Source organism: Odontesthes bonariensis, chromosome 18 (assembly GCF_027942865.1).
Source record: "Odontesthes bonariensis isolate fOdoBon6 chromosome 18, fOdoBon6.hap1, whole genome shotgun sequence".
Classification (NCBI taxonomy): domain Eukaryota; kingdom Metazoa; phylum Chordata; class Actinopteri; order Atheriniformes; family Atherinopsidae; genus Odontesthes; species Odontesthes bonariensis.
Genome location: NC_134523.1, coordinates 12684065 through 12709478, shown reverse-complemented (window position 1 = coordinate 12709478; position 25414 = coordinate 12684065). Strand labels below are relative to the sequence as shown.

The following is a 25414-nucleotide window of genomic DNA, read 5'->3' as shown; positions in this document are numbered from 1 at the left end:
GTTGTAACGCACATAAACTGTTCAAAGTCAAGAGCATAGATTGTATCCAGATACTCAGTCTTTTTTGGGCTTCTTGGTTGCAAAACTGTCATCCCATCACCATCCCAGTGTCGGTGATCTTTTTAGATGAGAATGACGATAACTAACGGTTATTGATGTTATTAATTTTGAAACAAAGCTTTCGAGGAATAATGTTGCTGTTGAGTAGTTTGACAAGAAAAGATGATGAATGAATAAAGTTGCTCTGGTTTATTCAGTTTTTTTCTGTGATTTTAAAAATCCATTTCCCGGAATTTCAAGTGTCTGAACATCAGATGGGTCAGCCGACTTTGTTCAGACACGTGTAGATTCAGGCAAGAGTTTATTGAATTCAGTCTATGCTGGATTGTGTCTGTGTACAGTATTACAGCTGATAGAAATGTAATTTGATAATTTATAAACCAATATATCTCTTCCTTTAAGAAGTCGAGAAAACTTGATTTTTAAGATGAATTTACTTATCAAAGTATCTAAAGAAAAATCCTGTTTACGCCAGCTAAAACCTCATATCTTTAAGTTTGATGTTTTTATCAGGGCTATGACAAAACAATTCGTAAAAGGTATCCAAGTGATCCTAACCCTGGGTCTCATGATTTCTGTGATGAATATTTTTTGCCTCAGTTGCTGAAGTCATTGAGCTTGAACATGGTCAGTTAACGCCCTTTTGTTTCTGCGTGCTGCACTCGGGCCTCCTGGCAGGTGCTCTGCCGCCTCTGGCACCAAACCCAGCCAACCATGCCCAACACTACCCACGCCAACATTGTTTTCTTTGGGCACCTCCCTTTATACTGGGAATGAAAAGCATAAACTACAACAACATCACGGTTATTTAAACATTTAAAAAAGATCATTAACACACAAAAAAAGGTCCAAATTTTCATGATAAGAGACATGCTTTTTTTTTTTTTTTTTTTCTTTTTAACCTGATGTCTTCAAAGTTCAGGGCTGTGTGTAGCATTTTTAGCTCAACTTACTCGGTTAGACTAAGTTGTCCAGAGAAGAGATGCCACAGCGCGCTGAAGAGAAAGCCCCGCTTTGTTCCTGTCGTAGTCTGGTGGTAGCTGGAGACATTAAAATGAGTTTAAACAGGCTACAGAATTACGGGTCAGATGGGGCAAAGCACTGATAAAATAAGTGCGGTAATAATCATGCTGTTTGCAGGAACACGGTGGCCTCGTTTCTCATTTGGTTTAGGGACATGAACTGTCTTATCTGTTTAGGTGAATTCACTTAGTTGTAGATGGGGTTGTTTGCTTCACCGAGACAGAGGGACAGTGAAACTGTTCCATGAGGGTGTGCTGGAAAAATTGTGTTGATATATTCAACACTGGATGAATAAGTATTAGAGAGGTGGGGGGGGGGTTACTACCTATTAGTAAATGTGAACAAAATAACTGTGTGTAAACACAGTTATTAAAGTTATTGTAAATTGTAAACCTGATAATAATAAGGTATTTTAAAGGCAGAATGGCAGTGTTTTTTTTTTTTGTTTTATTTCTAAAGCCTGTAAAATTGGTTTAGCCTCGAGTGTTCGCATTAATGATATCACATTGATAACATCTTCTGCAGGTTATCGACTCACTGGGTGTCATGATCTACAAAGCTCTGGATTATGGCCTCAAAGAGAACGAAGAGCGAGAGCTCAGCCCTCCACTGGAACGCCTGATTGACATGATGACCAACACCGAACAAACGGAGTGCGACCCCTGTCCCGATGAGGGCTACGAGGCCACAGAGGAGGAGGATGAGTGCGAGGAGGACGAGGGAGAAGAGGAGCTCGTCTCTGTTACACCGGCCGGCACAATCAGCGGCGTCCAGAGCTACCGAGACATCATCGTGGTAGGTTGTACGGGGCGGATGAGGGGTTTATTTTTGGAAGATACCACAGGAGAGGAGGTCTCAGAAGCTATTTAAAGATACTGTGCTTTGTGCCAAGTACAGTATCGACTAATATTTGCATCAAGTATGAGTCATTCTGAAATATTTTTCTATTTTCCATGACTATCTCCCTTAAGAAGCTTCCTTTGTAAAAACCCAGATGATTCACAGCTGTGTTTGTGTCACGGTTCTTTGTTCATCTGATTACTCAAACCATTGAAATGATATAATAAATTATTATAAAGTAAAAGCTATGTTAGGTGTATAATATATACAATATATATATATAAATATATATATTTGTTTGCTTCAAGTATTTCCTTCTATGTCCAGGCCATCTTAAACTGCCATCATTGACGTACGTTTAAGCCCACTATTTTTTTTTTTTCTTTCTTTTCTTTTCACATTTTGTCAGCGTCGTAGCGGGACATAACAGATCACTAAAATAGATGCACATTCCCCCTATGGGGCCCGTCTCACTGTAAATTCCCTAAGTAGCTTCTGAACAAGAGGGGAATTAAAGTTGTGTAAACACGCTGGTATTTGGAGAATAGGTCTGTTCCCTCCATATAAAGAACTCTGTGTGGAACACAAATGTTAGGCCTGTTTGGCAACGGCGTGCGTCTACCCTAGATTATAATTCCCTTTGACACATATTCACTGGGGTGAAAACCTTTGCCGTGACATGGCTGTGTGAGAGGATAATTTCCCAGTTCCCAGCTTGACCTCCTCCCTGCCTTACGCTCTGTCAGACTGCATCGGGTCAGGTTGCTGAAGGTTCAGCGAGACTTGAAGCTAAAGACCAAGATGACAGAACTTGTTAGATGCTGGAAGTGAACTGAGAACTGGTTACGTGAGCCCTTTTCACCAAAGCTGTCAGTCTGGTGCTTAGATTGAAGCCGACACCCATTTTCATGTTGATCTGTGCTTATCAAACACTCAGAGGATTTCAGTCAAAAGGTGATCAGTTTAACGCCAAATAATTTAACTAACTTTCACACATTTTTTCCTAAATCAACTCACAGATTTCCTAAACTTTTTTTATAATATATTAAGCTTCATATTAACTCCTGAACAGTTTTGTTACAAGCAATGGAAAGCACTGACACGGCGATACTAGGCTCACATTACTGAAGACTTTCACTTCTCAGGTGTCATTTTATGTGCTAACATTCCCATGAAGACACCATTTGCTGAGTCATCGAAGCCAAGCCCTTAAGATGAACTCAAAAATATGTCATTTGTCTGGTTCCTTCTTTTGTTCCACTCGAGATATTTAGACTACACATCCTCCATCTGGAAGGAAGCTTTTATTGTTATCATTACAGCCGCTCGTACTGCACAGGGCACAGTTTGACATTATGTATGGGCGATGCTAGTCGGGTGGTGCTGCTCCAACTGGACCATCAGGTTCACAGTTTTGTGTTTTCAGCCGTTCTGTCAGCGTTTAACTTTAGTTTAGGCTGAACCATCTCAGGTCCAGGATGTGTTACTCTGAAGCATTTTGTTGTTTTGTTTTGTTTGTTGTTTGGGTCATACATTGAATGTACTGTCCTGAACACTTTGTACACAAACACAAATTTATTTCAGCAGTAATGTAATGAACTGTTTTGTCCCCGTGACTTGCCATTGCAATATTCTGATTTTAACATTACTTTGTGCTCATAGGCTGCATTATTAGCACATAAGCACACTGAGGCTCACAGCCTCATGAACACAGTTTTACATTCAGCAGAAAATATAGAAAGAATATTGTTAAGGTTGTTCATTCCTGCCCTGTTATGGGTCGGAACACTTAAAAAAACAATGAAAACCTACTTTATCTATCCACTTTTTGTGCACTGTGGTAATGACATTAGTAAAAAACTTGGTCTCACATCACTTTTCAAGACGAAGTTAAAAAAGGACGTTCCTGGAAAAAATGAAGTGTAATGTCCTTTCAACACAGGTGAACAAGGGAAAAAAAAGAGGCAATTTTATGATGCATCGAAACATTTTACACAGAAATAAATCAATTCAATGTGACCTAATATGTAGGTCACCAGAACCACATATATAGAAGAATAAAAAGCCAAAGCCTGACTCCCTCAGAGAAAGCTGCCAGGAAGGAAAAACGTCCCCCTCGTCCACCGTCCGTTCAACTGGATGACACCTTCAGCAGAACCTGGCTACTGAGGGGAAATATACTCTCTGAGTGTAATTATTAGTTGTTCCATAAGTGCCAATATATAATCCAATCCTTCCATTTTTCACCTCTACAGATCTGTTCTTCCCACCTGCCCAGGCCATCAGATGCCTCTAAACATTACCAGGCTGTGTGTCGGGCTCTCTATGCCGAGAGCAGGGAGCTCTGCACGTTTCTGGACAAGATCAAGAGTGCCAAGGAGGTAAGAAAATGTCCACAGGTTGCTGATAAATCCAATCAACCGAAATAGAAGTAGGTGAAACATGCTCACTTGCTGAAATGTCTGTTGTCTCTTACCGTGACACATTCATCATTCATGAATGATTGATTTAAAAAGATGTGTTCTGCACACACTTTTGATCGCTGTTATTGCATGAATTGTCAACGATAAATAATGCACATGAATAAAGGAAACATTAAGAAAATGGAAAACTGTGCACACACTTACAGATTTTTTTGATTGCTCTGTGAATAAAATTGCACAGTGGCGCCTGGAAACAACGCACTTACAAAGCAGCTGTGGTACAGAACGACTGAAACTGTGCGAGTCTCCTCTTGTTAGGCCTGCTGAGAGCCCAACTGCAGCATTTTGTTGTATTTCATTCTGCATGGACGTGATCTGTCATGAGCCGTGGAAGTTGGAGCAATTAGAGGGGAATTGTCACAGTTTTGACAAGCGATCTTATATAATATATGATTATAGAATCAAGTTTAACCTTGTTATAGCAATTTAAGGAGCTTACTGGCAGGGGGTTGGACCACTGGGCCACAGGGAAGTTGCTGTTGCACCAGATTATCATTGGATAATTGTTTCCAAGTTTCCTTACATGGAACCACATATCACACATGCTTACAAATTAGGTTTGTCAGTTTTTCTTTCAGTTATTTTCACTGCAGCGGTTTTTATGTTCTTCCTTTCTTGTAATTGTGCACTAGTTTGTTTTCTTGGACTTTCCTGGTTTTGTTTTTTTGCTTGGGAAAAAAGGTCAGATCAGCAGAATAATGAATGCTGAAATTAAACAATGGGGTACAAAACTATATTGTTTACTTCAAAATGATGCATATATTTAGTTGGTCAACAATAAAGGCTTTTTTGACGTTGGAACCAGTATCGCCAAACTGTTACTTTCCTCTGCAGAAATAATTCAGGAGTCACGCATTAACTGCAGTCATTAGCCGACTATTGAATCATTTTATTTCCTCTGGTTGACTTATTGACTTATTGACACGGCATGAGATGGTTATCGACATGCTCATGTGAGACATTCATTGATTTGGTAAACTGCCAGTCCATGATGATCTAGACCGCTTGCTCATGACCTCAGCGAACTTTCAGCCAGTACTGTGAATGTATTGTTGCACATATTGCATATCATGACATGGTAAGAGTTTTCCCTCGCGACTCCATGTTTGTTTCACCAGAACCTTCGGAAGATGGAAGGTGACACTCGGGAGGCACCCGTTAAAGACCTCGACGAGCTGCAAAATGCAGATTGGGTAAGAAAATGATCTGCTTCCTACACCAAGCACCACGTGATTTTTAATTCATGACAATGAATAAAGTGTCCTATTACTCACATCCCATTATAGGCACGCTTCTGGGTCCAGGTGATGCGAGATCTACGGCATGGTGTCAAGCTGAAGAAGGTTCAGGAGCGTCAGTACAACCCACTGCCCATAGAATACCAGCTAACACCGTACGAAATGCTCATGGATGACATCCGCTCCAAACGTTACAAGCTGCGAAAAGTCATGGTGAGGGGCGACATTAAACAGCCATTATTTCTGTGGCACAATGCTCCCTGTTTTCTGCACGTTGACTGTCGGGCCGTTTTTATTTTACTCATCAAATTTACCAACATCGTTGCAGGTGAACGGAGACATTCCTCTGCGGTTAAAGAAGAGCGCACATGAGATCATTCTCGACTTCATCAGGTCTCGGCCACCTCTGAAACCTGTAAGTATCTCACCGCAGCACCAGTCATCCCTCAGACGTTTCTCTTAGGTGCCGTTTAGTTTCGACTTATTAATAAACTCCCCTGACATTTTTGCCGGCGTTGTATTCAGTTGATGTCTCTTGTAATTCCATCAGAGTAGCACCTCCATTCGGCAACGTTTGAAAAATGCGATGATCGGCGCAAACATTTAGATCAGCTGTGAAAACATTTCGCCATTGACATGAATGTCAGATGACTGGACTGGTGAATGACGAGGAACACGGTGACACATTCACGTCCGTCATCATTTAAATTCACTGTAACAGAGTAGTTGGATGACTTAAAGCGGTAACAAATCCCACACATGTTTTGCTTTTTATCGATGTTTGTTTTATTGGTGCAAATGCTGCCGAGTCCGCGAATTTCCTTCGGGATCAATAAAGTATTTATCTGTCTATCTGTGGCAGCTAAGTGCTCTCTACTGTTGTTGTCCCGGACAGGTGTCGGCCCGTAAACTGAAACCTCACCCTCAGCGGCCCCGGAGCCTTCACGAGCGACTGTTGGAGGGCATCAAAGCTGAGAGGAAGTTAAGGCCAGTTTCACCGGATATGATCCGCAGGCATCGCCTCGGTGAGACTCTCACACACAGAAATATTCACAGCCTTTTTAACAGAAATGAACATAAAGTAGTAATTCCTGTGCATGCTTCTCCTGGATGTGACTAACTGGCTGGCACCTACTACGTGCTCGCTTGGAATCTAACACATCCTCACTGGACAAAAACCTTTAACCTCTCTTAACTTCAGCCGTCATGAGTACTCGTAATGACCCAGATCTGTTCACTTAAACAGAAGTGTCGGGGTGTTAAAACAAGGATCCTTCGGCTGCGGGCCGACCCTTCAGTTGTTTCCCTGCCTGATGATGTTAAAGCAGCCGTTCCTGATAAATGTCTTGTTTGAGCTTAGTTGACATCCCAGTATATGAAATGTTTTTTTTTTTAGAAGCGAGGCATGTAGCAGTCATATATTCTTAATTAGAAAGACCATTAAAGGCTTTATGAGATTAAGAAAAAAAAAAAAGGTTTGTCAGTCCATAGTATTAAGTGTTCTGTGCAGCCCACACAATGATCCTTCTGTTAGTGGCTATAAGAGGCCAACATGGTTCTCCTGTTGCATAATCATACATATTAGAGATTGCACAGTTAATGAAGAGAATCTAGAGTTTGTCGAGCCCAGCTACTGTGTTGTGTTGTACTGAATCACGTTGACTTCACTTCATTCATTTGAACTTTTTTCTTCTGATTTGTTTGCCTCCATTTTGTTCTATTTCTCCAAATACGGGCAAATCATTCAGTCATGCGACCTCTGAGCATGTCTTACAGTTTTGACTCATCAGGTAAAGTTCACGGCGCCTATTGTGTTAACATAATGTGTGTGTCATTTCAGGCTATTTTTAGAGTTAGCTCCTGCTTGTCCCTGATTTGAGTACTTTGTTTTTCAGTTTGTGGTTGTGTTGCACAAGTGTACTGTATGTGTGACACCACTGTCTCTCACTGGCTGTTATGATATAGACACCTAAGATCCCGAGGGAAAGATGGGTCAGCACTGTGCGTCTTAATGTAGGTTTTCACTCATTTTGCACGAGAGAGGAAGTTTTTGAAAAGTCACGAATAGTGATCCCCTAATTCAAAGTATAGCATGAGGTGGGCTCACTGTGGTCAAGTTGATAGGGGACGTCAATGGAAACGGTCATTGATACGAGATTCGAAATCTCCACGCTGCCTCTGCAGCTATTCTGCCCTGCTGGTCACTTTAATCCGCTCTCACTGACAAACGTGAAAAAATTGCATAACCCTGCTGTCAGCAGCTTACCTCAGAAACACAACCGAATTGGTCTGAATGTGGCGTGACAGTTGGCAGGGTGATGATGAGAATAACTCTTTGCGCCGCGGCTGCACCCATTGCTTCTGTGGCCCTTCCCCTTTCACGTGCCTCTCCCTCTGTGCTTTCAGCTACACACAGCTTATCTAAACCTGACAACACAGCATCCATTTAATTCACACCTGGCCTTATAGATGCTTGTTGCTGTCAAGTCCTCCTTCTCCCTGTGGTACCAGTGTAACGGTAGGAATCAATGTATTTCCGATGCGTGCTCCGATTAAAGGTTATATTCCCTTAAATTCTGTGCAGGTGCAGGGAAAAGCTTCAGCACTCCTCAGGACTTGTTCCGCAGTTCAGGTAAATTGTACATCAAGTAGCAGCTCATGGTAAAATTGGCGTTGTCACAAATTGTTTAATTTAATCAGCATGCTTAAAATATGTAACATAAGCATCTGATTGGGGTTTATTTCCCCCCACTGAGCCTCTGTGGTGCTTTGTAGAAACACAAAGACGGCTATTGTTCACACTGGAGTTTGCTGTTAAATAAGTTCATGCTGGTTTCACTTGTAATAACATAAACTCTGCTCATAGCCACGACTTTGCTCGGTAAGTCACGAGTCATATCCTCACCCCTTAGCTGACTGATGCGTCTTTGGCCCACAGACACTCCTGATGCACCGAGGAAGCTGGCTGGCAGCACCCAGTCCCTGTCCAGTGGCACCACGGGAGCCAATCAAGCAGGGCAGCCACTGAGCCAGAGGAAGAGGCTGCTCAGAGCACCCACTCTGGCTGAACTGGACAGCTCCGAATCGGAGGTAAGATTTCCGGCTCCCTCTGCTCGTGCAACGTGATTGTCCACGTAAATGCACGGAAAGAAAAACAGCTCAGAGATGATCCACTTATCTCATGTGGAAAACAAACTGGACTTTATTTGGCTGTGTCATCATATTTGGTACCTTTTGGTTGACAGGAGGAGCCCACACGGAGCAGCTCCAGCATGTCAACATCTTTAGTGGAGGACACGTCTCCTGAGTCTGTTGTGGAGAAGAAAGGTATCACCTACAGCAGCAGTAATCTACATATTGGAATAGCACATTTTCTACACATTAATAGTGTGTCTGGGTTGTCCACACAAACACATAAGGTACACATTTATCCGTATTCCCTCTTTAGCAGCCATGACTATTGTTTTTTCTTTGTCGTATGTCTCCAGCTCCTCCAAAGTTCCTGCCTGTATCTGCCACCCCCCAGCCAGACAGGCGTCAGTCTCCACAGAGGCGGCACTCTATCGAGAAGGAGGCCCCCACCTCTGTCCGCCCTTTTGTACCACCATCCAGACAGAGCTCCAAGTCTTTGGTACGTTAAATTTGGGAATTATTTCTTTTGGACTGAGTAATAATGTCTTAGCAACTAAGTGACACACATTTAACATTGCAGCTGGCTATTAAAACATCAACTTTACACCCACAATTACTGCAACATCAAGCTCTCCAGTTGATATCATTGATATATTCCAAAGGAAGGGAAAGAGGGCTATTTTAATTCACAGAATTATCAAATGGCATAATTCTAATATACATTGACTCTACATAGACATCTCTACCAAAATAATTGCTCTGTAAAATGTTAAATGAAGTGTTGAAACTGAGCAATAACCTTTATGTGTTTCTTTATTGTTTTTTGGACACATTGAATGTATTTTTGCCAAATACGATCACCTCAGAGAACTTTTTCTTTGTAGAGGTTTCAGCCTCTGAGAGGGGTTTCCTCCTATATGTTCAATATCCAGAAACACTGCCCGCTCATTTTAGATCGATTGAGGTGAAGAGGAAAGCGCGTCCTGTGTTCTTAAGAGTCCAAATGTGAGGTCCTTTTTGGCACTCGCTGATGCATTATTCTCCAGGATAAAGAAGAGAAGCATCACTTTGCTTTGGTATCCTGTATAATTCACCATTCAAAACATTGAATATATATTTCATTGATTTGAAATATTTCGATAATTATCCCTTCATGTTGGGCTTTTCTGTCTTTGCAAATACATTTCTTTGAAGAATGGAGCCCATTACAAGAGACTACATTTACCTGAATTGGTGAACAGTCCTGTGACTGTTTATCTGTTTACGATGAGGTCACTGGTTTTCCGAGTCGCTCTGCGCCGGTCGTATGATCTTAGTGAGCTTGATGGGATATAATTGAAACCACAGGACAGGATGGAATGAGGTTATTCTCACCACTTGATTTTTGTAATGCCAGGCCTGAGGTGCTAAACCTGTACCCTGGTTTGTTTGAGCAGCGCTAAACCAGTTTTCAAATCAAAAGGAATGCACCTAAAAAATTGGCCCTATTTGTCTCTCATTTATGACTTTTATACGTTGAAAGCTGAGTGTCTTTAGTTGATATAAAAAAGCCAGTTCTCCTTTCCCGCTGACGGCTCATATTTGATCTCATTAAACACGTTTACACTGGTCAGACATCATGTTCAAAAGACTAAACTTGTAGTTGTGTCTTTTTCTTTTTAATGCGGCAGCTGACAGGCGAGCTCGGCACCAAGGTAACTCTCCGACGTCCTGTTCAGTCACAACCATTCTGTGTTAATAGTTTTGCATTTTTGTAGCATTTCTTACTTTCTTTTTCTCTGAAATATTAGAAAATATGAGATATGGGATATGAGTTATTGGGGTTAAACAGCAGAGAGAATTTGGGAGACACTTAAGTGATCGATGTAGTCGTTTAGATTGTGCTTAGTCGTGAGGTAGCGGCTTTGTGTCTTCCGTTTAAGATGGATAATGTCAGCTGAGTTTTAAAACCATGGGACTTGTTCTCATGTTTTTCCTGTAATGAGAGAAAACATCTTTTTTGTAAAGTGTCTGTAAAAAGCAGGGATTATTACATTTGCTCTGACTTCTATTTCATTGCAAACGGTATGAACTTGTGATATTTTATGTTTTATCTCTATGACACCCGCTGTACATCCACGTCTGCTTTTCAGGCCTGCGACACTTTCCACTTCAAGGTTGTATATTGTTGGGGAAAAACAGAATTGAAAATAAAAAAATCTAATTTTGATATTGCTATTTCAAACGGAGGTAATAGTTCGTCAAGAAATTGTATAGAATTTGCACGCGTCTTCCTCAACGGAGCATAATAGCAATAAACCATTTAACGAATCGGAAGGAATTTCAGTCCATAAAAGTCAAGCATGCGAGCCGAAACTGGAGACCAGTGATGTCAGATTCCTTTATCATTCATTCATTAGAAGCTGATATAACCATTAGTGAGAGGGATTGCTTTAGGAAACCAGTGTCAAGCACTGCAACACAGTCACGTTCACAAATGCATCTCTAACTTTTACTTTGCAAAAAAGGGGCATGTGGGATGGATCACCCCACAGTGTGTTCATGTTTACACTTCTGTGATGGCAGTATCAACACAGATATTGATTTTAATTTTTTATTTATTGTTTTTTATGCTGCCTTCAAAATTACATCTTTTTGAAAAACGACGTCCATGTATTTTTTTTCAACAAGTGAAGCCATTTTCTGGACGCATCACAGACACTTGACCAGAGGAGGAAGAAGATGCCTGCAGTCCTCCCTCAGTCACCCCGCACGGTTGAAGCTTGAAGCTTGAAGCTAATCTGCTTTGCATCCCCGATGCCACATCACCTTTTAAGCGTTGTGAGAACAAATGGCAACATTGCAAAGGGCTAAAAGTTCGAGATTTTTCAAAATGTGTCGGAGGCCTGAAAAGCAAAAGCTAGATCGGTATTGACAAATGAAATGAAGTTGATTTGGGGGGGAAAAAAGGATGTCATACCGTCTGTATTTAAATGAAGGTCAAAGGTAACTTCCCTTTATGTTTTATTTGCATTTTCGATACCGTCCCAACTTTTTCTGATTCGCAGTTGTGAAACTTATTGTTGACATTTCTACACAACGGTGCTAAACGTGGTCTTCTGTTTTTGTACATTTCCATTTGACTTGTTGTTATAACGTGCAAGAAACTGAACATTGTTACATAACAGACTCTGAAAATGTCCCTTAATGGATGGAATTCTGATATTAAATTTGACCAGACATACTGCATGTGATTAGCTTGTTTGAGTATAAGCTCCTGTCTCAGCTTGAATGTCATCCTCCCTCTGTCTGCTGGTCAGGTGGAAGCAGCCGGTGGTGCTCAGGGCACGGTATGTCACTGCTACTGCATATCATCAAATTTAACCATCAAAAGCACTTTGTGGGGAAACCATCCAGAATACTGTGTAATTCAATTCACTAGTTCTACATGAATGGGACTTTGTGGTCACGTCTGTCTGTGTGAATGCACGGCCTGTGATGTAACATCAAATGGCTTAAGGAGAGGGGGTCTGAAGATACAGGAGGCAGCAGAAATGTTCTGTAAACATTCACAGCTGCAGCTCATCAGTGAGGAAGAGTCCTGAGAAAGGTGTCACGTGTGACTTGCAGATCTCCAGGTGCGGCTTCAGTGTGCAACATGTCGGCGCTTACAAATTGGTTACTTGGAAATAATAAGACAAATTGAACAGAAAACGTCTGTAGTTGATCTTTGGCGTGTGCCCGAAACCCAAGGAAGATGAAAACGTGAATATAAGTATCATTCGTCAAATGTTTGAGACCTCCAACATGGCAGCTGTGTTGCGTAACCTGGAGGTTCTGCATCTCCTTTCCTCGTCAGAGTGTCTGTGGATTCATCATTCATTGAGAAGGGGGGGTGCCTCCACCATCACTATATCACTGCATGTTTGGTCTTTTGGTGAAGTGGTTGTGCTGCGGGTATTTTCCTTGTGCATTCAGCTTCATTGACATGGTGTTGCTCAGGCTTGCAATCAGGTGCCATCACTTATTGCCGCTTCACATTCAGGGATTAAGGATGCACTCGTGTGTGTGTGTGTGTATACGTACGCATGGCTTGCTGATGTGATGCGTGTGTCCTGCAGGAGGAGTTCTGTTATCCAGTGGAGTGCCTGGCCCTGACGGTGGAGGAGGTGATGCACATCAGGCAGGTTCTCGTCAAAGCCGAGCTGGAGAAGTTTCAGCAATACAAAGACATCTACAACGCTCTCAAGAAAGGAAAGGTAGAGTCCTCGCACCGAGTCGGGCTGCAAATCTTTGGTTTTCACATGAATGCATCTGATGATATGAATCTTTTCCACCTCCTTCTTTCCCTCTCCAGCTTTGTTTTTCATGTCGGACCAAAAAGTTCTCCCTCTTCACCTGGGCCTACACCTGCCAGTTCTGCAAAAGGTAAATTCAGACACTTGAACTAAAACTGCTCAACTTAAAAGGTGAATTCGACCAATTTTATAGGTTTAAGGAGTTTACAAACCACCTCTACTGTTGTTTGGGATGATTTTTAAAAATAAATGTTTAATATCACAAAAGAACATTTACTATGGTGCATAATTGAGTTTTAACAGAAAATAATCTTCATATTTTCTGTTTTAGATAGTTTTAATGTCCAAATGAAATGTGTTTGACAAACCTTTGGAAGGTGTTGCAAGTTTTACTATTTAAAATCCAACAAAATGCGTGAAAATTGGGCTCATAAATGTTTGCTAAGAAAAATATATAAATGTCAAAATTACAGTCTTGACTTTATACAATCGGCATGTGACTTAAAGTCATCAGCCTGTCAATATGGCTTGTAAGTGATGCTCACTGGCTCGGACAGCAGGGTCCTATTTGTAGTATGAACTGCAGCTTGTTTTTATTTGAGGGTCCTGTAGGGCCTCCAGAGGGAGCTGGAAAAAAATTTAAAAAATCTACCCAGTTATCTCGAGGGATGTCGCGTGGCAATGTTGGGACGCAGAAAATTGAAAGATGCCAGAAATGGGTGAATTAAGCAGAGGGTGTAAATCTGGTGACTGAAAGTTGAATTAGCTAATCTGTCCAACATCGGGTTCTATTGTAGGAAGTGTTGCTGTTGTGATTCAACAACAGGAGGAATATGTGGAATGAAGAAATGATGGCTTGTTTGGCTCCGTTTCATCAATCAGTTTTATCATAATATGTAATATGGAATGTCGAATTAGTGGAGTGGAGTTTAAAGTTCACCGTCCTTTCAGCAGTGCCCAACTTAACAGTTAATTTCTTATCTTTTCCAGGCCGGTTTGCTCCCAGTGCTCTAAAAAGGTACGTCTATTGCAAACTCTTTTTAACGCTCATTTTAGAGTTTGTCGGCACTCTTGAACACCTGTTTGATCATTATTTAAGTCTCAATTGGTGCTTCATAAAGTGCAATAGCAGCTGTGGTGATTTTAATCCTTAATATTTTTATTTGTTTACGTCAGATGCGGCTGCCGTCTAAGCCCTATTCCACTCTGCCCATCTACTCTCTGGGTCCCAGTGCCATGGCTAAAGATGAAGCTGGTGCAGCACCCGCCTCTGCTGAGACGAAGAAGCATCCATTTGGGTCAGGACACAGCCGACACAGCTTACGCAGGAGTGTTTACAAGTAGGTCTTTTGGCAGAATTACCCAACGTGCAGAGCAAACCCAGAATGGAAACTAAGCTAAGTCTGGATGAGGCATTAATAATTTTCCTTGTCTTCAGGTTTTCCAAGCATAGCAGCAGCAGTACCAGCAAAGATGGGCGATCACAGGATGAGCCGGAGCTGCCCAAAGAACTTACGGAGGACTGGGTCACCATGGAGGTCTGTGTAGACTGCAAAAAGTTCATCACTGAGATCATCTCCTCCAGCAAGCGCAGCCTGTGCGTGGCCACCAAGCGGGCCCGTCTTAACCGCAAAACCCAATCCTTCTACATGTCATCGTCCAGCTCGAGGGACTTCAGGTCCTCTGAGCGCACCATCAAAGAGGCGTAGAACGTAGGACTCTGCACTTTCATTAAAGCTTCACTGGGGCTTAATCTTTCAGTGAAGAAATCCCACCTGTTTTGACACGGACAGCTTAGCAGCAAGTGATAGAACAAAAATTAGTAGCTGATATGAAACTAGTTCATCTCATCCTAAAGTCAGGAAAAGTTACCATCATTGGTCATAACTTGTCAAGGCTCATAGCTGCTATTTTCCTGTAGGTGGCAGCAACTATTCAGGGTATGTTGGATAAAATAAGCTGCTCACCATTGTGAACCAGGGGTTGATGTGAAGGTGGAATCAGGTGATACAGAAAGCTGAAAGTGTAAAGATATCATGTAAATAGAACAAAGGCTCAATCAATGTTTGCTATCTATAAGTTTTCTAGCTCCTGTTTACTTCTAGCACTCAGGAAGAAAAAAACGATTGTCTTTTGACAGAAATGCACTGTTGCGCCTCCTGTCAGGTCTGCTCGGGCAGATCTCTGCCTGCACCCTGCCCCCTTTCTTCTCCTTCCAGCAACGATTATGCCAAATGTTACATCTTTAAACTCCTGCCCAAACTGAACGCATCTACGTTATCGTCTCCCGCCGCTGGGGCAACATGTCGAGGGTCTAATTATTTTTCAGGGTCGGGTTTTTAGTTTTAACAGTTAAAAATGTATATTCAGTTCTGTGCCTGGTGCCAAAATGTAATATCTTTCTTTGAATGCCTTTGTAGTAACAGACCAGTTGTAAATATGTGTTATAAATTTAAATGGGGTACATTTTAGGGTCATCTCAGATCTGCTTTCTTGCCCCTCTGTGCTCCAAAGTGGACAGCAGAAGCACAGGCATGAATGTGTACATGCTGTATATCTTAACTGTTCCAAAATTAAATTTAATATATGTATATAAAAAAAAAGAAAACTAAACTAAAAGTCAAGCTATGGTTTCACGTTGTTTTAAGAATTCTGCCTCTTGAGTGAAAATCTGGTTTATTAATGTTCTGTTTCTGTCGGTGTACCATAAAGATTTCATTTCTGTTGTACAGTTTATAAATTCCTCAGTTGTTAATAGGCTCCTTTGTCACAAATAGCACTTTTACTTGACCAATTTATTGTTTCTGTTGGGATTCTGTCTTATGTAATAGTGATAATAACCATCATTATTAGAATAGCCATTTTTCAGTGCCATTTTCCAGGGTTCTTTATGATCGAAAATATGTATGAATGGCTGCCGGTCGCTTCAAAAGAGGCGATGATGACTTAAAACACTCGAATGTAAACACTTTAAGTGTAGACTTGTCATTCATTATGCTTTATAAACATTTGATCTCCTCCTCTGTGTCTCACACAGCCAGTGTATTTTCTAACAGTTGCTACCAGAGGACCACAAAGTCGAACCAGCCTGTTAAATAAGGACGCCATGTTCCACTGAAACAGTCCATCTGACCAGTTTTATTTCTGACCTATGTTAGGAATGTGTGCATGCTGTACTGTGTATCTGTTTGTTTTTACCAAGGAGATTATAATAAAATCATGGTTCAACACTTTGTTTTCAATTTCCAAGATGTTTCACAAATGGGCAGCCTTACAAAGCGATCACTGTGTGTAGACACTGTTTAGACAGTAGAGGGCGCTAGAGGCGCATAAAACGACTCTTCCTGTATGCTTGTTGCCACCTGGCGGTCGCAGAATGGATATTGCAGGCAGTTAATATTGCTGCAAGGTTCAGGTTCATGTAGAAGTTTATGTAACGTGTACAAACACTTTCATTACGCATATGCAACAATGTTAACTTAATTGTCCTTTTCTAGGTTTTATATATATATATATATATATATATATATATATATTTATTTTAATTGTCCAGTATATAAGTAACTATTGAGAAAATTGCCAAAAGTCTATAAAAGCTGTTCAACACAAGTTTTTCATAGATACATTTTATACTTCAAAGCTATAATGATATATATTTGATCTCTACCACAACTAATGCTAAGAAGAATCCAAGGATCTCTTAACACATGTTTCACTGCTGGCTGCATTGTTTTCAAACTCCTGCCAATCTATCACTTTACATGTTTGAAGATGATAAAGATGCAGACTGACAACAGGCCCTCTCATATGACACAACCTGTGAACTCCTTAGAACTTAAAACTACTCTGAGCATCAATTTGTGATGTTCCTTTCAGCCAAGGAAATGGATGTTTGTGTTTTCTAATTTCTGAACCACTTCCAGAACCATGAACCAAAGGGTCTTGGAAAATGAATGAGTGACGAGCCATTATTTAGATTTCTAATAATTAATGGAAGCCTGTTACAAAAGAGCACAATGCAATGATTTGCTCATGATTTATTCCCTGTGACCGATTATAAATTGTAGAAAGACAACATAAAATGTTGAAACTGCAAAGCTGTGTCGCTTTTTCTTCTTTAAAGTTATATATATATTTATATATGTTGAGTTTTTTTCTTGTTTGTTGCCATGGATGGATGGATGCCAGAAATGGTTTTAAAGAAACTTGAGCCAGACAATAAAAGACTGAAATAATTGTTTAAAAAAAGAAAAACAATCAACTTATGCTACATCTCACAGTTGATTAGAAGCGGATCAGCGGCATGATTTTTTAATAAAATATCATCCCGGTTAGTCTGAGACTGTCAGAAGTAAAGATGAAAAGGGTTTTACTACTCTGTGAACGACTGTTTGGATGCATTGTTGAACAATTTAAGACTAATTTTACTAATCATTAAATGATAAAAAAACAACCCAAAAATTAAATTGAATTAAAAAAGTTATGCTGTATAAAAATAAAGATTCTGATCACCTAATAAAATGATCTATATCCAGGTAAAAAAACAAATAAAAAAATGCTGAAATGTTGTGATCTTCAAGCTCTGAGGCAGCAAGGCATCTAAAACAGTCCCAAATCTGTAGTAAAAATCATTGCCTGTGCTCAGGAATGCTTATAACAACCGTTGTCCACGACATCCATAAATAATGCGGCCTTCTTTGGACCCAAGATAACTTAAGATGGACTGAGGCAAAGTGGAAAATGTTTGTGATGGCGATGAGGGGGGGTGCATGGATAAGAAATCAGATCTAAGAAAACACCATTAAGGTTGAATTACACACACAGGTTTTGAAGCATGCTTCCACGCAGATGCCTTTTTCAAGAGCTTTCAACGCCGAACCACATTCTGCACGCATTACAACCGCATCAAATTCAGAATGAGCGTATTTCAAGTTTCGGTATTGGCCGAACACCTTGGCATTTTTAGGGAACTGTGTTATTTCTCATTTCCTTCACTTTTGGCTTTGACCTGACAGGTTTTAACAGTATTCAAAAGAGTCTCCATGAATCTCTAAACATAGAGCATATCATAGTTTTTTCTTAGTGGCTTGTTTAATAAAAACAAACGCATTTTTTAACATAAGAAATTGTTTACATCAGTCCATTTTAGTTGCAGGAAACATTCTACTCCTGTATGTATATAATGTTTAGTTATACACACTATAATAACAGTATCTGCGTCATTGCACACACTGAATAGGGGAATGAAATGCCATCCCTTGATGGGTTAGTAACAGGCACTGAAAATAACTTGCTGGGCCACAGCCTCCCTGAAGGGTGACCCTCACACACTGGTTTCTATGGAAAGGCAGCAAGCAAACATGCAGTCAGTAAACGACCAGGACAGGCTGTGTATTTAGCAGCAGCTCAGCGGTGCTGATCCTTAATGCTGCAGGATGACTGAGTCGAGCACGTGACGAATCACTCAGACGACTTGCCACTCGGCGTCAAGAGTTTTGATGTTTGAGCTCACACGGAGTGTGTGTTCTTGGTAGAATTTCAGTCTGGCCTTGGTTTATCGAATGCAGTCACAGATACACAGACAGATGTGAGGCATTTAGAGTGACCAGGCTAACAAGGAGCCATTTAACTCAGTGACAGCCCGCGCTTGATAATGTGCTGCATGATCAAATTTCCGTTTGGTGGCTGCTTTCAGTGTTCCCACACTAATGGACCCAAGAGTGAAATTCTATCGCAGATCTCTTCTCTTTAAGTCATCTTCACATGTATACCATGCAAACAGTGAGTCTCTGGGGGGGAGGGGGGCAAAGCTTGTCATACCAGACATTCTGTGTGCAGAGACTCTGCCCCGACAGGTCAAGAGGTTGCACGTCAGTCACATTCTGTCAGAAAGCAGTGTATTCATAACATTCCTACAACATCACATCAAAGTTAAAGATAATGTAGTATGTCAGCAGATGCTGTGTTGGTATTTAATGACGTATGGCGCACAAATGTGTCATTTGATAGCCAAAACATGTTTACGTGTCTGCATGAACAAGGTTCCTTTGTCTGTCAGCCAGTTTGCAAACAAATGGAGAACCAAAATGAAGCTCTGCTGAAGAGCGGTCAGCCTAACAAAAAGCAACACACACAGAAATCAGTATCTGAAACGTAATTACATTTTACAAGAACAAGAAATGAATCATTAAAAAAAAACCAACAACAACGAATGTAAGTCTCAAATGTGCAAATAACGGCAATACATAACGCAGCTGATCACTGCTGCAGTCCCAAAAAGATGGAGACGCATCCAACAAATCCTCCAGCAGGGTTATATCGGTGTTACCATGACAGTGCTAGGGCCAGGGGCCAGAGCACAGCTGTGAATGTACGCTCCATGTGGATAAAGAAAGTTGCAGGACAAAGATGCAAATGGCGAAAATCATCCACAACATCACTTCCACTCCCGCCTGCACTAAGCAGGTCACTGCGTCATCCCCGGGCACTTGCGTTCAAAGGCAGCACTGTCACAAGTACTCACATCAGCCTACAGTAGCTGTGAAGATATTTTCCTTATCTGGTAACACTTACACGCAGAGTGAAATCAAAAGTAAATCACCACTGAACTGCCCATATCTTTGTTTACAGAGCTTCGGCTTATCTAAAACATCTTTTAATTTGACTTCCGGTATGCGGCAAGCAAACCATCCATTTAACTATGCGCAAATCAAGCCTGGACGGCCATTAGTAAAGCTCTAAAACTGAAATAATGTCGGCCCAGATCATTTCATCTGCTCTTTTTATCCGTACTTCATAAAAAACAACAGAGGCTACAGCTAGTTTATCATCACTGTAGGAGCTCGATTCATGTTCTGTAGCAGCTTTTTTCATCAACAAGTGCACTTTGATAAGAACATGTGGGTCGAAGAGGAATGCATTTTTAACATTTTTTTTTTTACTTTCTATGAAGTGCAAATTAGCATGTTTCATTTGAAGGGAAGCCAGACATGGTTCCTTCCACGTTTAACTGCAGGAGAAAAGTAAATTGCAGCTGCCACACTGACAGACATGATGTGTACAAATGCCTGGGAAATCAAAGCATTAACACTTTTAGTTAGCCTCGAATGAAAGCAGCCAACTGTGGAAAGAGCTTTTTGCATGACAGATGTGTCTGAACAACTGCTTGTTGTGTGACTATGACTACCTCCCGTCATCTCTGGGGTTCTCACTTCAGTTCCAAGCCAGGAGCCTCAGAAATGAGACCTCAGCATGGGCTCCTCTTTGATTCAGATGAAAGTCAGCCCGACTTAACATGCCGCAAAGTTGTCAGAGACTGAGCTGCGTGAAGGAATGCTGTCAGCCTGAAATGTTTTCCCACTGATGTAGGTAGAGGCCAATAAATCATGGCAAAGGAGAGTGGCTGACTGGATGGTGGGTCATGGTGGGTTTGGTCTGTTGGAAACACAGACAAGCGGCAGAGAGCCGTGGTCAAATAGCTTGTATGGCAGAGAACCTTTCGAGGTCCAAACGTCTGTCTTTGGGTCGTAACACTCGAAGCAGTCGGAGTCCTCGATGACGTCCTGGGCATTGAGGATGCGTCCGCCGGTGACATAGAGCTTGTTATTGATCACTGTGGCACTGTGATGCATTCTTCGCTCCTTCAGATTCTCACACTTGACGAATTTGTTGGCCTTGGTGTCGTAGGCAATCATTCTTCTGGTATACCCTGGAAATTAGATTTCATTAAGCCAATTTTAACAGACACTTGTGGTGACATCCCCTATTTTTTTTTCATGAAAGGCCCAGAACCAACCAGTTCCTACTGCATTGTACAGCTTGATTCAACTCTCTACTCAGTTCTCTACTGTTCTCATCACTGTTTTCATTCTCCTTTTCTTGTCATGATTTTTAATGGCGAATCAAAAACAGCAATGAGGTGTGACATCGTCAGCCACTGGGCAGGAATCTTGCAAATCTCTTACATAAGGATGTAATTTAGTAACAGAGTAAAGGTCTGGACAACAAACCAGATTTTTAGGGTTTTCACTCAGAAACAAAAGCTTAGTTTGGTATGGATTTTGGTCTTTGTGACTGTGGATTGTTTACATGCACAAGTAAAAACCCTGGAAAGTGTATGACATCTTTCAAATAAATATCTATCCCAAAAAGGACAACAGAAACCTTCTGCAATATGATTAGATTTCATATAGCCTGATAGCTTATCTAAAAATGTGTCCTCACCTCCTATGATGTAGATCTTGTCTTCTATGACAGCAGCAGGAGCACAAACATTTTTCACTGTTCTTGTCTCCAGCCTGGACCACAAGTTTCGAGAGATGTGATACACCTGTGTTACAACACAAACATCAACAGTGTGTCTGTTTTCTGAAGCATCAGAGATTCTAATTCACCAAATCTTTGTTCAGCATCCTGGAATTTCTGCTGAGCTACTAATTCAAACTTTCTTTCTGCTCTTGGAAGAGTTCTCTACCTGAATAAGCCTGACTGGGTTCTGCATGGCGTCCTCCCCTCCGAAAACATAGATCCTCTGGTCGCTGGCTGCAACAGCCGGATGAAGCACGGCTGTGGGCATCGGTGCCATTGCTTCCCATTGATTAAACATACTGTTATACCTCTCTACTGATTGAGAGATTCGTTTGTCTATTCCGATGCCTCCCAACACAAAAATAAAGTGCAGATAGGACACGCTCTGGTGAGCGTATCGTGGCTCCAGCATGGGCTCAGCAGTCCTCCACTGATTGGTCTTGAGGGACAGTGTGTAAACTGTGGCGCTGACTGAGCTGTCGCCTGAGGTCATGCAGAGGCTGAGGCCTCCGAGCACGTAGAGGATGCTGTGAATACACACATATGCTGCTTTGTAGAGGCGCAGAGGGAGCTTAGCCAACCATTCCCAACGGTGAGTTCTTTCATCGTACAGCAGTGCTTCTCGTGAAGTCTGCTCATTGTTTTTGCGTCCTCCAACGACCACCAGCGTTTCTCGACAGGTGTAACGTCTCGGTGTGGTCCAGAGAGGCTTCAGCTCACGGCTACACTTGGCGCTGGCTGTGAGCATAAGTCGGCGAACTGAGTCGATTATCTCAGTGCACAGGGTGGAGGACTGCACCAAAGGGTCGTTGGCAATAAACTGGAAAAGATAGGTTGGATGGATGTAGCGCAGACGGACTTTCTTGAAGAGATCATGAATGGCACCTCGTCGGGAGAATGGGTCGTGGTGGATCCACGCCAGGAGGGTCTCGAACACTTGCTCCTCCTCAGCACAAAGGCGGTCATCCTCCAGGTAGCACATGAGCTCAGGAAGAGACAGCTCACAGAAATCCTCTGTGGCAGCTACATCAGAGAAACTCCTCACAGCCATCTCCTTTGCTCTCTCCCTCAGACTCTCACAGTGAAGGATCTCAGACAAGCGGATCATGCTCAGACAGTTCTCTGGGCTCAGCTGCTCCTGGAGGAACATGGAGCAGGCCTCAAAGAGACTCCCATAGTGAAGCATGGATGCTGCCTGCATGAGTGGGAGCACAATCTCCATGGTGATAGTGATGCAGCCTGTGTAAACATAGTCCACAATGCCAGACAGCACATTTGAAGAGATCCCCTTTAGATTCACACGAGCCTGACTGCTCTCCAGAAAGTTGCTGCAGAACATGGCGCGGAAGTACGGGCTGCTGGACACAAGGACGTTCCTGTGGCAGGGGATCTCCCGGTGTTCGGTGCAGAGCAGTACGTCTGTCAGGATGCGCTCTTGTCGGAGGATGTTGAGCTGGCCCAGTAGCTGGCAGGGAAGTTCCGAGTCTTTGAAAGAGAAAACTTCCTGTGTTTTCAAAGCCATCCTTTAGAATGCAGAACAGAAGGAATGCAATTTTCAGGTGAGAAGAGGTGAAAATGTATCTAAATACACAACTTAAATAAATTATTTATTTGTATCTCAAGCCGTAAGATAACTTGATTGCAATTTGTTAATATGGTGTATGTGCCTCCTTGTCAGGGAATGTACAATCTTGTTATACGTTTAGCTGGCAACTAGTAGACAAAATGGTATAAAAAGAGCATCTTGAGTCTTTCAGAAGCAAAGATGGGGAAGTTTTCTTGAATTGGTGAAAGACAAAAAGTTTAAGAATTTAAGAAACGTATGTTTCTTTATAACAATAATTACAAAAAGATTATTGCTTTATCAAATACAATACAAATGATCCCACAGTATCATTAAAATCAACAGGATGTGGAGAAAGATGTATACTGGATAATTACTGGGCTCAGAAATACTGTAAAAAATTGTCCATGAAAACATATTAGATGCTGTGTTTAAAAAAAGTATCCTATAGTCTAATGACTCAAAATTAAAAGTTTTTTTTGGAAATGTAGCATCATCCTATATGAAGAAGAGAGGGCCCATCCGGCACACTTCACCCCAGTATTTGTGATGGTAAAGGGGTTGATTGGAAAGTATGGCTAACTTGGACTAATGTGAATGAATGATAAATCCTGAACCACATATACTGACATCCAGAAAACATATTTTTCACACGAGACAATGCCAAACCCTATTCTCCTTTTATTACAGCAGCATGACTCCATAGTAAAAGAGTCTGGCTGCTAATATGGCCTGTCTTCAGTCCAGGGCGGCACCCACGAGCAACAATTCACAAGCTACGACACAAAAAGTATATCAAAGGCCTTGATCTGTGGAGCATCTGTTAAGCCTGACTGGCCAGGTCTGAAATTATAAAGGTGATCTTTCTCAAAAGATCTAAGGCGATCTCAGAGAAATATTCTGGTTCCAGCAGACAAATTTAAAAAGTGCACTTTAATTCATTTCTCCTGGATCAAACATCCAGAAGAAGCAACTTAACTTACATTTAAATCGTGATGATTAGAGGCTAGAGAATTCTGACTTTGATGTGAAAATATTGATAAAAGAAATGATCGCGTCTGCCAATCGAATGGGTGAGGATAAGCATCCATCTTTTTTTTTGCGCTGGAATTCACTGCCCTGTGTGAAGATATCACAGGACTGGATATTCGTTAGATATTTCAGTCAACAGATGTTTAAAACAAAAGAGAAAAAACAAAAAAAAGCAACAAAAACAAATGAATTTCCTGGCCACACTTTGAAAGAATTTGCATGTACATGCACATATCAAAAGCTTTTAAACTTTGTCTTAGGTTCTGGTTTACTGTAAAGCCATCCATTTACGACTCCTGGAGATTTCTTTTTAAGATGTAATCTTCTTTTCCTAATATGAGTAACTCACTCACTCCTATTTTGAAGCCCAGCTGAATTATCTTGATGCACTCATCTACCATTAGGCCACATCTGTTATCAAGCTGCCCGTCAACGCCAACATTAAAAGACTGTGTCAACAGGCCATCTGTGTTTGTCTCTCCGTCTCCCTGAATCTCTCCCTCTGGAAAACTCTGTTGCTATTTTCCACATGTTATGTTTTTCTTCTCCCATATTCCCCTTGTCTCATGCCAGAATCTCCCTCTCCTCAGTGGGAGGGTCTGTGGTGATCTGGCATGAATTTCATTGGACTATTAGCAACCTTAAGTCTTCTAATCATCTCCACGTCAAACCCTGATTTACAACCACTTATGAGGCCCGGCCAGCCTGATATATTTAGACGCCTAATCGTTTTTGTGTATGATTAAATGCGAGAGTGGCTGAGAGTGGCATATCACAACAGGCAGTTTTACCTCAGACTGCTAGCAGAGAGCAAGAACTTTCATATGAAAAGCATCCGTCTTTGAAATACCATGTCTAATAACAATGTTTTTAACTGAATAAATCACTCTGGATAACTCGTAGTTGGTCATCAATTATGATGTAAAGGTTGTAAGAGTTAAACTATTATGTTTACTTAGATATTTTAGGAATATCGCATTTTGTCCAAGAAATCAACAGTAAAAAAGGAAACAGTCAAATCTCTGAACAAACTGAAGAATAGTGCTGTTACACAGTAGAAACTTCACAGTGAAGCATTGAATAATATATTAAGAGTGAAACTGATAGGTTTGAGACCAGCGTCTGATCAACCTAGTTCCAGTTCATCAGCAACATTTGTGGCATGGTGAATTCTTACCTCCTTCCCGCATAGAATCAGTAGGATAATGTCCACGGTGTCCTCTCAGTCAGGTCAGAAAAAAAGAGATCAACTTGAAAAGAAAAAGAGTTAAAACATTATCCAGAGAGAAGTTAGAGAAGGAGCATGACACAGAGAAATGACAAGGTTTTCCAGTTAGGCGCTATCGAGATTGCCATGAGGCCACTGTATACATTCCTCCATCTAAGAATAGTATCCTGGCCCACCGTGACTCCAGCCAGGCCTCTCATGTGTCACAGAGTTGTTTGGCGCTGCGAGGG

The 25414-nt window shown here is 41.4% G+C and overlaps 2 protein-coding genes across 6 annotated transcripts in view; one reads left to right on the top strand and one right to left on the bottom strand.

The window, feature by feature from the left end:
* The window catches only part of spire1a (spire-type actin nucleation factor 1a), a 28576-nt gene extending 12293 nt beyond the window's left edge, over positions 1-16283 (top strand). The window contains exons 3-20 of one of the 5 annotated variants that reach the window (XM_075450508.1): positions 1609-1878; positions 4179-4304; positions 5525-5599; positions 5693-5857; positions 5973-6059; positions 6540-6669; positions 7393-7434; positions 8229-8276; positions 8583-8734; positions 8890-8971; positions 9133-9275; positions 10447-10470; positions 12076-12105; positions 12877-13014; positions 13113-13183; positions 14044-14071; positions 14230-14393; positions 14492-16283. In XM_075450508.1, the coding sequence (XP_075306623.1) occupies positions 1609-1878; positions 4179-4304; positions 5525-5599; positions 5693-5857; positions 5973-6059; positions 6540-6669; positions 7393-7434; positions 8229-8276; positions 8583-8734; positions 8890-8971; positions 9133-9275; positions 10447-10470; positions 12076-12105; positions 12877-13014; positions 13113-13183; positions 14044-14071; positions 14230-14393; positions 14492-14762 (2046 nt within the window). In that variant the 3' untranslated portion in view covers positions 14763-16283. The remainder of the gene's footprint in view (positions 1-1608; positions 1879-4178; positions 4305-5524; positions 5600-5692; positions 5858-5972; positions 6060-6539; positions 6670-7392; positions 7435-8228; positions 8277-8582; positions 8735-8889; positions 8972-9132; positions 9276-10446; positions 10471-12075; positions 12106-12876; positions 13015-13112; positions 13184-14043; positions 14072-14229; positions 14394-14491) is intronic. The other 4 variants (XM_075450510.1, XM_075450509.1, XM_075450511.1 and 1 more) reach the window with 4 other exon arrangements.
* Positions 16284-16703: 420 nt separating this feature from the next.
* klhl38a (kelch-like family member 38a) lies at positions 16704-25414 on the bottom strand. Its single transcript, XM_075450106.1, has 4 exons — positions 25134-25414; positions 21527-22883; positions 21277-21382; positions 16704-20761 (listed from the first exon to the last, which is right to left on the bottom strand). The coding sequence occupies exons 2-4, from the start codon at positions 22880-22882 to the stop codon at positions 20472-20474; spliced, it is 1752 nt and encodes a 583-aa protein (XP_075306221.1). The 5' UTR covers position 22883; positions 25134-25414; the 3' UTR covers positions 16704-20471.